This window comes from Ochlerotatus camptorhynchus, unplaced genomic scaffold (assembly GCF_037179485.1).
Source record: "Ochlerotatus camptorhynchus isolate MF236.1 unplaced genomic scaffold, CSIRO-AGI_Acam_v1.1 ptg000328l, whole genome shotgun sequence".
In the NCBI taxonomy this organism is placed as follows: domain Eukaryota; kingdom Metazoa; phylum Arthropoda; class Insecta; order Diptera; family Culicidae; genus Ochlerotatus; species Ochlerotatus camptorhynchus.
This window is the reverse complement of record NW_027040816.1, coordinates 1,987,027-2,002,525: the sequence shown is the minus strand read 5'-3', so window position 1 is coordinate 2,002,525 and position 15,499 is coordinate 1,987,027. Positions and strand designations below refer to the sequence as shown.

Genomic DNA, 15,499 nt, shown 5'->3' with positions numbered 1-15,499 from the left:
TACGCATAAACGGAGAAAAGGGGATTCGCTAGGAGCGCTTCCATTGTTTTGAGAACAATGAGCGTAAATATTCAGACAATGCGCTCTAACAGGATTTATGTTGTAGCTAATGGACTAACGCATCGGAACAAGCCTTTTATTGATTTGTGCACGGTGAAATCATTGATATTATTGATCTTTTCTGATCGATAGAACGGAAATGGGCGATTACGACGAAGTAGCGCTCCACCCTATGATAGTGGTTTACCACCCATTGTAGCACGGAAACTAAGTCCGACAGCAGTGGGCTCTCTTCTCTGTTTGTCTTGATCAAGATGATTGTCCTCAACATGTCGCTGTAGGAAGGGCCAAAAACGGATTGGGTAGATCGATAGGCAAAGTCGCCTATACGCATCTACGGAACAATAAAGAATCTCCTTCCAGCAACTGGCTGATCAAGTTGCTCAAATTGGTCAAAAAGACAAGCCCCCAAACAGGACGATATCGTAATGAGTGGGAAGAAGAGCCCGCCCTTTATCCACGAAATGATATTAACAGGGAGTTGGCATTCCCACTCTCCCCGTCCAAATCGCTTGAATCGGGTGCCCTGTTGGACCGTCCCTTCCCTTTTATATATGTATTTCAATGTATATACGAGTTGATTGTTGTGATTATTGTCAATAATACTTACATTTCGATGAAGATCGTGCTACATATTTTACCTTTTTGTGATACTAATCATCACAGAATCCAACCTTGAATAGTGGACGAGGTCCACCAACAATATACTCGTTCCGAGAAGGGCCTCATTGTCATCTTCTTCTACTTCAGGTTCCCTCACCACCCGGAATGAAGGCTCGGTGCGGTTAGTAATATCAAGCAGTGTTACATGCAAACGAAAAAGAGATACAACCAGGATTAGTTTTTTAAAGTTACCCAACTAACCATATCTCAGTGACATTGTCTCACTCTGAACCTACATTAAAAGTTATTATGTGATTATATGGTTACTTTGGTACTCACATGAAATGTTGAGCAAGTACCACAAGTTCAACAATGCCCAACTATGGACAGCTCAATGTTAATACCATTTACTCTTTGAACCAACGTACAACAACATGTCGTATTAGCCGGCGCCGGTGGTGTAGTGGTAAGCGTGACTACTTTCTAACACCTCGATGGGTCTGGGTTCAATCCCAGCCGAGGTCGGTGGGATTTTTCTGAGGCATGTTGAAGCAGTCGATTGAAATACTACATCGTTTGATTGATTTGGAAGGGAACGGAATGAATGCAGAGATCGAGCGAAGAGAGGAACTCAATCGACTAGATGATGCAGCTGATGCAGAGAACGATGGTTTGACCGTGATGGAAAAATTTGAAAGACGGTTGCAGCAGTCGAAATTTGCAGTTCTAGTTCTGGCTCAACGTCAACGTCAGCAAACAGTTTGACAAAAGTTGTTCGACAAGAGTTTGCCTACTACGATGCAGAGAGTTTGAAAGGCAAATACATGAAGATCATTTACGATGCCCTTTGCACTGTACGTCCTACATCAGTGGAGTCTGAACGAGCATTTTCGGCATCCGGAAACTTTGTCAGTAAGCTCCGTTCTCGTTTGGGAGATAATACGATAAACACTCTTTGCGTTTTCAAAGGTTATTTTAACGAACAGGCCAAGCTTTGAATAGTGCATTTTTTTATTCAATCGTTGACCAATAAACGCGTTTTATACAAATTATGCAGCTTTTTATTTCTTTTAGAACTTCGTCCAAATACCGGTTTTACCGGTGTTAGAATTTTCAATACCGTAAAACCAGTTTTAGGAAAAATGTGCCGGTATTACCAACCCTACTATACACAAACTATGTAAGTGTGACCATGGATGTGTGTGGCATAACAACTACGGGTAATCATCGAAAGTACTTGCATTTTACTCAGGCACTTTTGAGCAAACTGCAATCACTCTCTCATACTCGAAATGTGCCTTGACCAAATTGGCACAACGACGTCCTTTATGCTATTTGACCAAAGCGCAGGAGCTCACAAATAATATCCCAAATCGTTCTCTTGATAGGTATTTTTGAATTAATGGATATCATTTTTGCATAAGCCCTTTTGAAATCTTAGTTGCGTACAATACTTATGTCGTTTTCGTTTTTACAACACTACACCGGTGTAGTGTAAGCAGCAATAAGCGCGGGTCATTGACAGCTCATCATCATTTTTGTTTTTAAACAAACGTGCAACCGATACCTACACCCTGAAATTTTTCGGTTTTCGGTGTATCTACATCGCAAAAACGAAAACGACATAAGGAACCAAATGTGTAAAGTGGCATGTTGGGCAATAATGAATAACTTTGCAAAATTTCAACTTAATCAGTAAAGGTTGGTTAAAAAAGTCGTCATTTGTAATGAAACCGCTCAGTTTCATTAATATCTGGACAGGAGAAGTGAGAGAACTTCAGAAATGTTTCAAGAGCATCAGGGAGCATCCAAAAATGTCAGCGCAGTTCCACTTCAAAAAAAAAATTCCGAAGCTTTAAACTAGTGTCGTGAAACTTATTTTTTTTTCAAAAACTGCAGCATAGTTCCGATAGACAAAAGGTGATTGACATCGATGAAGTGACAATAGTCCCCCCCCCCTCCCTGGAGCCGCTAAAGATCCCAAATTTGCATCAGCTGCAGCACAAAAAATGCTCGTTAATAGTACATATAATGCATGCTAGGGGAAACAGCCCTATTGTTGCGATACGTTAGCAGCGTTAGAAGCCTATTGTTGTTTATGGAGACCTCCATACACAACAATAGGCTTCTAACGCTGCTAACGTACCGCAACAATTGGGTTGTTTTCCCTATATGTGAGTGTGGCCATGCTTACTAATCACGTTTACCATTTTCTTCCTTTCTTCCCATGCAGATTCGCGACGATCTAGAGAAGGAAGACGACGAATCTTCCGGCTCCGGCTACGGCGACGATGACGAGGACTCTTCCTCGCGAGGCTCCAGTCGCACCAGTGTCACGAACGTAGGCATCGGCGGCGGTTCGAAAGGCATCTCCGAAAGCGGCAGCTCAGCCGGAGGTGCAGGAGGCGCCGGTGGTGGTGCCGGTGGATCAGGTGATCATGGGCTCGACGGTGGCGAAGATGACGAAGATGATGATCTCTACACTGAGACCAAAAGAACGTCCATTGATCTGGGCCCGACCGACGACGAAGATAGTCAGTTTTGCATGGCTTTTTTCTTTATTTTACTCCTTAGTCTAAGAGGTGTAGGGACTGAGTTCGGTGGGGGGAAGGTTTGGTTTCTTGGCCGTGCGATATTTCAATCACGATTGCTTCCCCCGAGACACTAGACCCCCTCCCCCCACGGTTCAGTGGTTGAGGATTTTATTTCTAAGATCAAGACTCCGTATATTCTCTATGATTTTACAGCTTAGGGTGGAAGATGACTGTCGAAACATATCTCTGAAACAAACGTTCACTATTAACCATTAAACGGTTGCACTGACCTACTTTCTTCCGGTTTTAACTCGTTACTGTTCTCATGTTCTTTGTCTTTGCTGCATTTAAACGAAAAAAAAAAAAATAATCTTCGATTCGTGTTTTCGTTGTTTCGTATTTTTGCATGAGCTCTCACTCTTTTTTCCCTTTCTCTCTGGTTTATCAATTCATTCGCATTCCATGCCATCCATCCATCCATCATCGAACAAACAATGCTCATCATCACCCGCTAAATTTAGTTCACATCCAGAAGTATTTCGTGAATCGTGTCACGTCGCTTTTTGTCCGTATCTACCCCGGCCGACCTTTTGTTGTTGTTGTTGTTGTTGTTTGATTGAAAAATTCATATTCGATCTTGGTTTTGGCTTCCCTCCGTTCATCATCATTATTCGTAAAATTCATTACCAGCAGTTGATTTTCGAAACGACCGCAAACATGTTCGCTCAGTATTTTCGTGTGTCTTTCCGCAGCTCTCGTTCGACGCATTTTCAATTCATATTCATTATTGATTCATGCATTCGTAGTGTTTCCACAGTTTCAGTTTTGCCATTTCATACGGCCATGTCCATTCCCATTGTGGAAAGCTAGAACCCTTTTTGATATGAAATTGATATTACCTTGCCCCCGTATGAACACGAGCTTTACGACGACGAGAGTTGGTTCGTGGATTTTATTATTAAAACATAGCAAGCTCTGTTGACAGTCACTGTGGTGACACTTAATTAGTAACGAAAAGTTTACTCGTTGTTATTACTATTTATGGGAAAAGTTTATTGTTCTCGCTGCCAACGGCGATCGATTTTGTTCCCAGTTGAAATCCACGAATGCGCATCCGTCTTGCTATGGGTGTGTGTGTGTGTGTAGTTGCACGCCGGAAATTTTGGATGCCAATTTGAATGACATTTTTGAAAATTGTTTAAATTGTTTCCGAATTTCGGGGGTGAACTTGTTGAGCACTGAATGTACGCGGTGGTAATTTTCCATGTTCAATCTAACGCTATCAACATAGAAGACTAATGTTACATGGGACGGAATTCATGTTTTGATATAAACTTGATTGGTCCAGCTCCGAAAACTATGTAACGTTTGATTTTATTAAATATTATTATTCTTTTCCTGGCTTTTTCGTTTCTTATACACGCGTTCTGTCTACTCTCATCATCGTTTTCTTAAACCTTTCAGGACGGATGGGTCATATCTGCCCACCTCCTATGATTTGCATGTTCATTCAGCTTGAATTCATAATTCAGCACAAGTTTTCTTGACCACAATATATTCTAGGGTCTCCAAATTGTGTTGGAGTTAGATGATTGGATCTACTGCATCCACCAGGGCAGTAACGATATAATGTCCAATAAGTTTCATATAACCTAATTTGCAATTTCGTCCGAGAGTTCATTTTAACTGCTTCTTGACCATTTGTTATGTGCAAAAATGTTGAATAGAATAGCCGAATGCAAGAACTCCAGAATACACTGATCAAAAAATTTCGAACGTGAAAACCCAATACCGTTGGATGACAAGAAATTACTCTGGCATATGTCTCGTTTGGGACGATGAAAGTTACTCTCCTCTCCCAATATCTCACATTCCTGGAAATGATCTATATTATTCAGATAATAGTTGTACAACATCTCCAAATGTAAGATTCAAGTTCAAACACAAGTTTGAACAGAGGCATTTCTAAGCCAAGGCTATCAACGAAGAAGTGTACCAAAATCAATGTTTGAAGAAAATATTGATTCCATTTCTTCAAAAATATCACGCAGACGAAAACTACGTGTTTTGGTCGGATAAAGCATCATCGCATTATGCTGAGAAAACACTAGCCTTCTTGGAAAATCAAAATATCCCGTATGTACCAAAAAAAAACCGCAATCCAACAAACTTGCGTCAGTGTCGCCCAATTGAAGATTTTTTTGAAAATAAGAGTTCGTTGATGTACAAAAACAATTGGAGGGCTAAGAATTGTAATCAGCTGATAATGTTTATCTCGTCGCAGGTCTGCTGCCGACCCGTCCCTGATGTTGACAGGAGTAGAAGCTTCCATTATCTTCAGCTGGAAGCTCGGCATCAGCGGACAGTCGATGTTCTTCTTTAGAGTGATGGCCATTCCTCCTTCTCCTCTAGAGTTGCTTCGATCAAGCCTCACGAGCCGGAAATCGGGAAGATAGACGTTAATTTCGGGCTTAAGGTGGGTTTCAGTTATGATGGCAACGCCAATGTTTTGTACATTGAGAAACTCAACGAACTCGAATTCCTTGCTCTTGAGCGAGCAAGCGTTCCAGTTGGTTAGCTTCAACACTTCCACACCCAGAGTGTAAATCTGGTCGCATTGAATTTTGCAACTGTGCAAACGTGTGGCAAGCTGCGTGAATACGTGGATCAGTGTTGTGTTCGGTACTGCGGGATGCAACGGTTGTCGCATACGATTGACGATTTCTGTATACCGGAGGGTTGGGCACCTCAACAGTTGATGAGACTGATGCAGCAGCAGCGTAGCGATTGTTGATGGGTAGATGGCAGGAAAGTTCTGCCCATTGTTCACCGGTATGATTTTGCGGCCTGCATGGAGGCCCTTTTGTGGATTGCAGTGAACTGCGCACGTTTTGGGCATGACTTGCTTGAGCAGTCTCACAATTGGCGCATGTTGGGTCATCGCAGGCATCGAACACGTGCTGCTGTCACAACCGTTGCATCAGTAGGCCATATGGCAATTGGACAGTGAGCATGCATAAGGGCGTAAACGCGATGATCGATTCTCTTCGACGAAGAGAATCGATCATCGCGTTTACGCCCTTATGCATGCTAACTGTCGAATTTTTCATACTATGTCCGAACAGGAGCCAGTTGGAGCATTGGGTGATGTAACGGTGGACGGGCTTGTACTGATCCATCCCAATTTTCCACGATGTGGAACAGAGCTCGAATCTTCTGCAGATCCTTGAGGATCGTTGAATCCTTCTCAAGGTGGACCATATATGTTACGAGTGTTGTCATAGCGATTCATTTGAAAATATGGACTGACTTGAGTTCGTTCACCTTCAATTCATTCGAAAGTGAATCGGTTGTCATGTCCGGATGTCCATGAAGGGCCACCTTGAACGGCTTGCTCGCCTCAATATCGTGGAAGAAGTACTCCACGTTTTCTTTCTCCAGCAGCGTGTAGAACGCGCCTTGTAGTTTTCATCACTGGAACCATCAACTTGAAGGCTTCAGTGCAAAGGCGGTAATGTAATAGTCTATTTTCTCCGTCAATCCGGGCGGGTATCCCTTCACGAAGAAAGGCGGCAGTTCCTCTTTATTTTCCACCTGCAGTTCATCGCCATTTTCCAGAACGGCACTGAGGTTGTTCGCCAGCAGCTTCTTCGATGATCGGGTTCGTTTTCCGGTCGGAATGGCAGCCGCGTCACCACGCGGTGGTTTCCCCATGCTAGGGTCGAAAGATGCTTCACTAAACAATGCGAAAGAAAAGCGCGAACACTATTGCAACGAACTATGCGAACATCGCGAGAGAGCGATCGAAAACCGAACTGCAGCGAATGATCAATGATCAGTGTACAACGCAACGAACACTTCTTCATTGCACTCGGCAGTCAAACGATGAGTTCCGCCTTATTATCTACGTTTCCCTTACTTAAGCATTTAGATAAGCACAACTTTTTCTGTATTCTGCTGATGTAGGTCAGTGAAAAGAAAAAAGTAAATAAAATAAAAATTACATTGAGTATTGATTGGGTGCTTACGGCTAAAAAATTTGATCAATTTTCAATAATTAACCATTGACAAACAACTATCATATTAATACCAAACAAATCTTTCATTAAAGCTGGATAAAATGGTGTAGTTAAAATTGAATTTTATTCATAAATGACCATGTTATAAGCGCTCAAAACCTGACACTATTTCGTCACACTTGTTTTTTATTTGCACCCCAGTGTTTAGTCCACAAACACGTAGTCCTACGTCAAATGCATGGCTACTTATACCATGAATTGTTGACGTTTTCTTTGAGTTTCATCAGACAGATCGTACAGATTTCTGAGCGTCTTTCATATTTTGATGAGGATATTTTAGATGAAGTACAATAGAGTACAATTTGTGGAAAATAGAACCTGGAATGAGAAGGTTTACTAACAGGGTGGCCGCTCAACTGGGAAGACCGGTAAATGCTCTTTAATGTACTGTGTATGCAAACTGCCTGGTACTTTTCAGAGGATTGCTTATTTTCCTTTAGTTTGGGATAGAATAAAAGTTCATGAAATGCCTGAGACCGTTTCAACAACCTAAGCTATTCTCAACATGCCTCATTGGGCAACCCCTCTACAGAGCTAGTAGCAGGTCACATTTCAGTGGCTATCCAACACACACTTTTAGCTGAAGACTAGCTTATACAGGCACAAATAAGCTGTAGAAGTAAATTTTTGGCTGTATAAGCTAATCTGCAGCTAAATCACTATGTTCAAGTCAGTCACTAAAAGGTAACTTTTTACACCAAAAACTAGAGTCACTATTTACTAAAAATAGTCACTAAAGCAACTCTTTCTCAACGAATTTTCTATCCATAAACGCACAACTGGCGCAAATAAATAAGAAATCAAGCAAAGATGAGACTGTTATGCACTTATGGGCAGTAAAGGGTGATACGGTCAAAATTTGGTCAAGGGAAAACGCGTGTAAATCGGTGAAATCGTTTATTTAAAAAATCAAATTAAATTTCTTTTTCAAGTTCAATTAGTATAAAATTCAGGAAAAATATTCAGTTAGGCTTCCGCTTTTCCAAATCCGAATTGCCGGGCCTTACGCTTGACCCCTGCCATCAGATTTTGTACAGCCACCTTGTCCACCTTCTTCGCCGCAGAAAGCCAGTTTGCCTTGAACTGCTGCTCGCCCTTAGCAGTTTTTTTGGTCTTCTTTAGGTTCCGCTTGACAATAGCCCAGTATTTCTCAATTGGGCGGAGCTCTGGCGTGTTGGGAGGGTTCTTGTCCTTGGGAACCACCTGCACGTTGTTGGCGGCGTACCACTCCATGGCCTTTTTACCGTAATGGCAAGATGCCAAATCCGGCCAAAACAGTACGGAACAACCGTGTTTCTTCAGGAAAGGCAGCAGACGTTTATTCAAACACTCTTTCACGTAAATTTCTTGGTTGACAGTCCCGGAAGCTATGAAAATGCTGCTTTTCAAGCCACAGGTACAGATGGCTTGCCAAGCCAGATATTTCTTTGCGAACTTTGACAGTTTCATGTGCTTGAAAACATCTGCTACCTTTCCCCTTCCTTTTGCCGTATAAAACTCCTGTCCCGGAAGCTGCTTGTAGTCGGCTTTGACGTAGGTTTCGTCGTCCATTACCACGCAGTCAAACTTCGTCAGCATCGTCGTGTACAGCCTCCGGGATCGCGCTTTGGCCGTCGTATTTTGTTTATCATCGCGATTTGGAGTCACTACCTTCTTGTAAGTCGATAGTCCGGCTCGTTTTTTGGCTCGATGCACGGTTGTAGACGATACACCCAGCTTATTTGCGGCATCTCGGAGAGAGAGGTTAGGGTTTTGCTTGAAACTACCGGCAACTCTCTTTGTCGTCTCAGCGGCTTCCGGTTTTCGATTTCCCCCCGATCCAGACTTCCTGGCTGTCGACAAACGTTCCCCAAACACTTTAATTACATTTGTAACGGTTGATTTGGCAACTTTTAGCGATTTTGCCAACTTTGCGTGCGAGTAGCTCGGATTTTCGCGATGCGCGAGCAAAATTTTGATACGCTGCTCTTCTTGCTTGGACGGCATTTTGACAACTGAAGAGTGAATTCCAAAATCAAAATAGGAGCAACATTCTACACACACACACCTTCAAAATGAGGGGTGTTCAGGTTTTTTAAATGCAAAATTGAAAGAAATACGTCAAGTTGATATTGACCAAATTTTGACCGTATCACCCTTTATAGAGAGTGTAGAAGTTTTTATTAGATGACTAATCGGGAAACATATACTACTTTTCTTTCGTAAGTACCAATGGCTCAATGGGGCCTCAATTAGCTCAGTCGGTAAAGGCGCTGCTACAAAGCAAGACCATGCTGGAGGTGGCTGGGTTCAATTCCCGGTCCGGTCTAGGAATTTTTCGGGTTGGAAAATTTCTCGACTTCCCTGAGCATAGAAGTATGATTGGACTTGCCACACAATTATACCTATGCAAAAATGGTACAGGCATCGAAAGCTCTCAATTAATAACTGTGGAAGTGCATCTAGAACACTAAGTTGAGAGCACGCAATAAGCTTATATGCGATATGCAATAAGCTTGAAATGTGAAGAAGAAGAAAAATGGCTCAAATGTAAGCGCGAATTTCTCGAGGAACCTTTAGAGACGACTATGAAAACATTCTGGGGAAATTTCTGAGGATAATTTCAAGAGAATTATTAAGATAGCTCGTAAGGAATTTCGAGACGAATGCCAATGGAATCTAATTGGGTTCTTTAAGGGTATTGAGGTAAATGCATATTCGTAATTTGCATTAAAAATGGAACCCAAACCCCAAATTTCATCAATTTTGGTACACTGGAACTATTTTAAATATGTACAATTACATTTTCAAAAATCACCTTATTAGCGCCCCTCGGTGTCACTTTGTATGGGAGCGAGCTGTCAGTTTGTCAGTTAAGTGTCAAACAGTGAAGTTATTATTTTGTTTTACATCTTGATTTAAAAATCGAGATAAAAGTGTGTGGGTTCGAAAAAAATATCGCTGTACTCAGAAAACGAAGCTCTTTCAGATAATGTATAAAAAACGATACATTTTTCAAAGTTAAAGAACCCAATTTTGAGGAAACAATTTCACTCAGAATGTGAGAAGAGGTTCAAAGACATTTCAGGATTATTTTATTCGTGAATTCCGAGGAAATTGATGGAAGGAATGTTCAGCTAACTTTTCGGAGAATTATTTAAATTCGAACACAATCTTAGGGTGATTTCCAAGAATGTTCTGCAAAGTATTTCTGAACTGTTATATATAAATTTTCAAGGGAGTTTCAGGGAGAATGTCTAGCTCATGAGAGAAGAATGATGCTAACAAAATTCTTGAGGACATTCCGAAGAAATCATGAAAAATGTTCATAGCGAATTGTAAAAATACCTAGACAATTTCTGAAAATGTCCGTCGAAGAAACAAATTCAAGATCGAGGAAAAATTCTGCTGGTATAATTTCAATGTATATTGCAAAACCGTTTAAACTTCGGGGAAAATGGCACAATCCCGATAAATTTCCAAAATACTTTATGTTATAACCAAGGAATCAAAAATATCTCCAAATGACAAAATGATAAGCGATCAACGAACCGAATAATAATGCTATGTCAGAAGTGGAAAGCAATAATGATATAATCTTCTTCCTTATTTTTCATGACAAGCAGCTCGTGCGACACAACTCACTCGGGACGGTAGAAGGAAACGAGCAAATTGTTGGCAAGCTGCTTCACGAAGTAAAGCCGAACATGATACACGTGTGTTAATGGGATTATTTTTGTTATGTCTTTTCTCGATTCATATCAAGCTATGTCCTCATGCGTGTATATTTCAACAAAGCAGGCAAGCAATATATCATTATCCTTCTACCACTCGGATCGAGCTATGTTACAGAGCGAGTTTGTCATGGTAGTCGTAGCAACCGTTTTGTCTGTATCGTTGGTTGCTTTATGTGTTTGGATTCGCTGGTTATAACTAAATCAAAAGGAAATTACTAATCCCACTCCAAAGCCTCGTTATTGGGGATTCCGTTAAGAAGTTTGATAAAATTAGAGGCATTTATGAAGTACGAATAACATGATACATGATTTGCATGAGTCACCTTTTAATGTCACTATTGGGAACGTAATTATTATTTCAAAACCACTATTTCATCACTATTTCCGCAATTTTAATCACTATAAAGTCACTTATATCGCATCGTCACTACCAGCCCTGCCTCTAGGAATTTATTAGAATTTACTCTCAATTATCTTAGTATTCTCATTAATTCTTGCGATAATTCCTTTAAAATGCTCTCCATAATTCTCTGTAAATGCTACCCTTTGCAAATAAATCATGAACATATTCCAAGGAATTTATCTCAGAATTGTCTTGGAAATCTAAACGGAACTAGGTATTCAGGGATTCTCTGTTTTTGTTTTCTTTAGCAAATTCGATTGAAGCTTAGCATTATCAAAGCATCCTCTCGGGATCTTAGTTAAATTCTACTCATAATTTATTTGGATTTCTTCTAATTTTCACGTTGAGATTCTTCTCAAAATTTGTCAAAAATTCTTCATGGTACCCTTTGAAAACTATGTATTTTAATTTCAGAAGTACAGACCGCGCTCTTACGGGTTAAAAGTTATCCCATACAATTATAATATTTGCCTCAAATATCAATTTTGGTTATATCATACTGTTGTAGGTCATGATTTAGACTTGGTCTTTAAAACATCAATAAAACTTGTACTGTTACATGCGATATTTCACCATATTTAGCTATTTCAATTAATCTGGGAAAACTGCGAAATAACCAGGAATTTGAATTCCTCGATGCACTGGCCACCTTGTTACTATTATTTGCAAAAATAAATTTAGAGGGGTAAACAAAAACATAAATTAAGAAGAGTACACGGAGAAAAAATATCACCCAAAATTTGAGTAATTTTTACTTAATTTTGAGTTGAGCCTCTCACTTGCACCCGTTATTGTTGTGAAAAAAGAACGAGAGAATCGACCCAATGATAGTTCAGCTCAATAAGTTATTTTTGAATAAATTGCATATTTTCAAATTTATGTAAATTAAACTTAATTTTGGTAGAAAATACTTAAGCGTAAGTAATTTTTTTTTAAGAAGTGCCAAGTACTCAACACCACTGATTGGCATTGATGAAGTCTGCAAGTAGTAGACGAAATACGCGTATCTGTCAAAAGATAAGCAATTATAACGGAATTAAAAGGAAATAAACCAACACACTCAAAGCTCTTCATAAAGGGATTCCTTTAAGAGGTTCGACAAATTTAATAGATTTATTTTTTTGCTGGTGTTAAATGAAAACTGCTATATGCGATTTACTCAAATTTGGGTTATTGGGCTTGACCCGGGAATTGAGGGAAAAGTATTTAATTTTTCATGTCCGTGTAGAGCCTGAGTGATGCCGAGATTTTTTTTGGAAACGTTGGCAGCCCGAAAATAATTGATTTATTAACATCGGTTGGTAGCAAGCACAATGACTATTTGCATTTTGCGTAGAACCGCCTCGTGACTCTTCGATTTCTAACGTTTTCTTGCTACAATTTATTGAAAAGTGTCAAAGGCGACATTTTGAGAAAATTTACATGATCCCAAATGACCGATTTTTTTGTAGAAATGTGAAATGGTTGCGCATGAGAGAGATCGAAGTGTGCGGTGTTTGAAGACGGACGTGATTTTTTTCTCTTGTCAAATATATTGATTTTGTTCAGTTTTTTCGTGTTTCGGGTAGTTTCGGTTGGAGTTTAGTACGATTTTACACAGAAAGTTTTCAAGAATCGCCAATGACGAAAAAAGGTCTGCTAAATCTGGAAAATTTTGAAACTGGATAGAAACCCAACCCAATGGAATCCCATGAATGTACCATAAAGGAATTCAAATAGAGCAAGAAGCAGCTTTCTACATCACAAAATTGGTGAAAGCTATACATTTTTATTTATTAAAATACTCACACAGACACTCACACATACACACATACACATTTACTTTATTTTGACACATAAATATAACATAAACAATGCTATCGTAAATCTGCTAGCAACTTTTACCGAACGTATGGCCTTACCCTCCCCACTATTTAAGAAACCTCAAAGCTTCTGTGACACTTATGAGCGGTCGTAGAGTTCTCCGCATCTCTCTTAAGTAAGTGTCCAACTAAAAATCCAGGACGTGGCCAGGACAGTTCTAGATAGAGCTAGAATTAGGGCGTAACCGCTATTGTAAACAATGACTTCTCTCGGTGATTTCTAGAAAGTTAAAGCTCGCCCACGCAAATCAACATCATCATGGGATAGAAGAAGACTTCCCCTACCCGATGGTTATGTTGATTTGCGTGGACGTGCTTTGAATTCCTAGAAAACATCGAGAGAAGTCATTGTTTACAAAAGCTGCTTCGCCCTAATTCCAGCTCTATCTAGAGTTATCGATTATTGGAGATACTGCTACTTTCATCTAAGATGCCGAGATCAATCCCATATCTCGGTCAATACGGTAACGGAGGGAGGTGGCAGTACTCACATAAAATGGTCTAGGAATTGTACTACCTACGAATTTGTGCATCTTGCTTAATGCTAATGCTAATGCTAATGCTAAATCAGAGAAGGTTGCGTTTTTCCTATTCGTCAATGGGCGCTCTGTTCAGAGATCCTAAACAAAATTCAAGAACCTTAGAAAAACAACCTCAAAGAAGTTTAGGAAATTCTGGATAAATTCAAGGAAGGCTCATCTTAAAAACTTATCGTTTAGATTAGAAATCATTATTCATTAAAATTGGTTGCAAGAAACTAGCGACGTTTTATTTATTTTATTACCATTCACTGAAAGACACCGGTTCAGCACCGGTGCGGATTTCGACATCAATACCAATGTGCTGATCTTTTGCACCACATGTACTGTATTGGTGTCGGTTTTGTTTTGTTGTTGCCAGGCAGGGAAAATCATTTACATTCATTTCATGCAATCATTTACATTCATTTGCCTCTAACTTTTTTCATCAACAGCATTCCGCAAAATGATGCGTGAAGTTTGAGTAGGTTTTGTTATTAACTACAATTTTTACCCATAACTCAAATCTGTATCTCTTATGCATCACGAATTAGAGCGGGCAGAACTTGTTACTGTTTTTCAGTGAATGTAAAATACATTCACTGAAAAACAGTAGTGGCTTCTGTTCGCTCTGGTTCATCATGCATTAGAGATACGGATTTGAGTTCTTAACAAAAATTGTAGCTAATAACAATACCTACAAAAGCTCGACACATTTTGCGGAAATCTGTTGATGAAAAAAGTTAGGGGCAAATGAATATAAATGAATGCACGAAATGAATGCAAATGATTTTCCATGCCTGAGTTGTTGCAAGCAAAACCGCACCGTGTTCACCAGTTCGCTGCCACACCCAAGTATCCAACAAGGCCGCTAATTCGCCTTTTTTGAAGTATAAGGCTAATATGCAGCTAGTATAAAGCTTAAGGCCGGCGCACAATAGATACGTTTTCAGGTTTTTGACAGTTAGCCCATGCATTATCTGTCAAAAAATCCGAAAACGTATCTATTGTGCGCCAGCCTTTAGTGTTGGCACTGCTACGATCCATCTACAGTCCCCTTGAACTCGTAACGGACGGACGAGCAAAGATGCTGGCAGCCCTACCACCAACAATCAATACGAAACTAACGATTTTAAATTGGCTCACTACTTGACTAGCCTATTGGTCCCAAGCAAATCGACTAACGTACCCCATTCTAGTATAAATTCCAGTACTACACTATGTTTGTTTTGATTCGCTATGAAAGTTTGACAGATTAAATGAGGGGTTAGTGGATTTTCCTATGTTTCGAGGGGTGAATCGATTAGCTTGGGACCGAAGATAGTACCAGAGCTGAGCCAAAAAGTTAAGCTCGTTTCTTCGGGACCTTCTGGTCTTAGAGTTACCTCTATGCTACCACCGCTTGTCATCGCTGCAGCCGTCAACGCAACTGTCAATCGTTGAAGATTTAATGAATAAAAAGAAGATGAACAGTATTTTGCAACGTATAAAGTGGTTGAATTGTATTCCTTAAAATTATTGTATTTCTTGCTTAAAACTAGTGAAATTCTACTTAAACACTAAATGTAATTATGAGACCTATTATTTACCTGCAAAACGTAAGCTAACAATAAATATTTACAGCTTAAAGCTAGTTAAACTACACACTTAGAAATAACTAATTTTGCACGTGACGGAATCCATCTTTGGCATAAAAGATGAGACGTAAACAAACACGTCATGTA

The 15,499-nt window shown here is 39.9% G+C and overlaps 1 protein-coding gene across 2 annotated transcripts in view; it reads left to right on the top strand.

The window, feature by feature from the left end:
• Positions 1 to 15,499, top strand: part of Sdc (Syndecan) — a 117,779-nt gene that overhangs the window by 79,519 nt on the left and 22,761 nt on the right. Inside the window, exon 3 of one of the 2 annotated variants that reach the window (XM_065230175.1) lies at positions 2,897 to 3,095. In XM_065230175.1, coding sequence (XP_065086247.1) covers positions 2,897 to 3,095 — 199 coding nt within the window. Of the gene's footprint in view, positions 1 to 2,896; positions 3,198 to 15,499 lie in introns of both variants that reach the window. The other variant, XM_065230174.1, reaches the window with a different exon arrangement.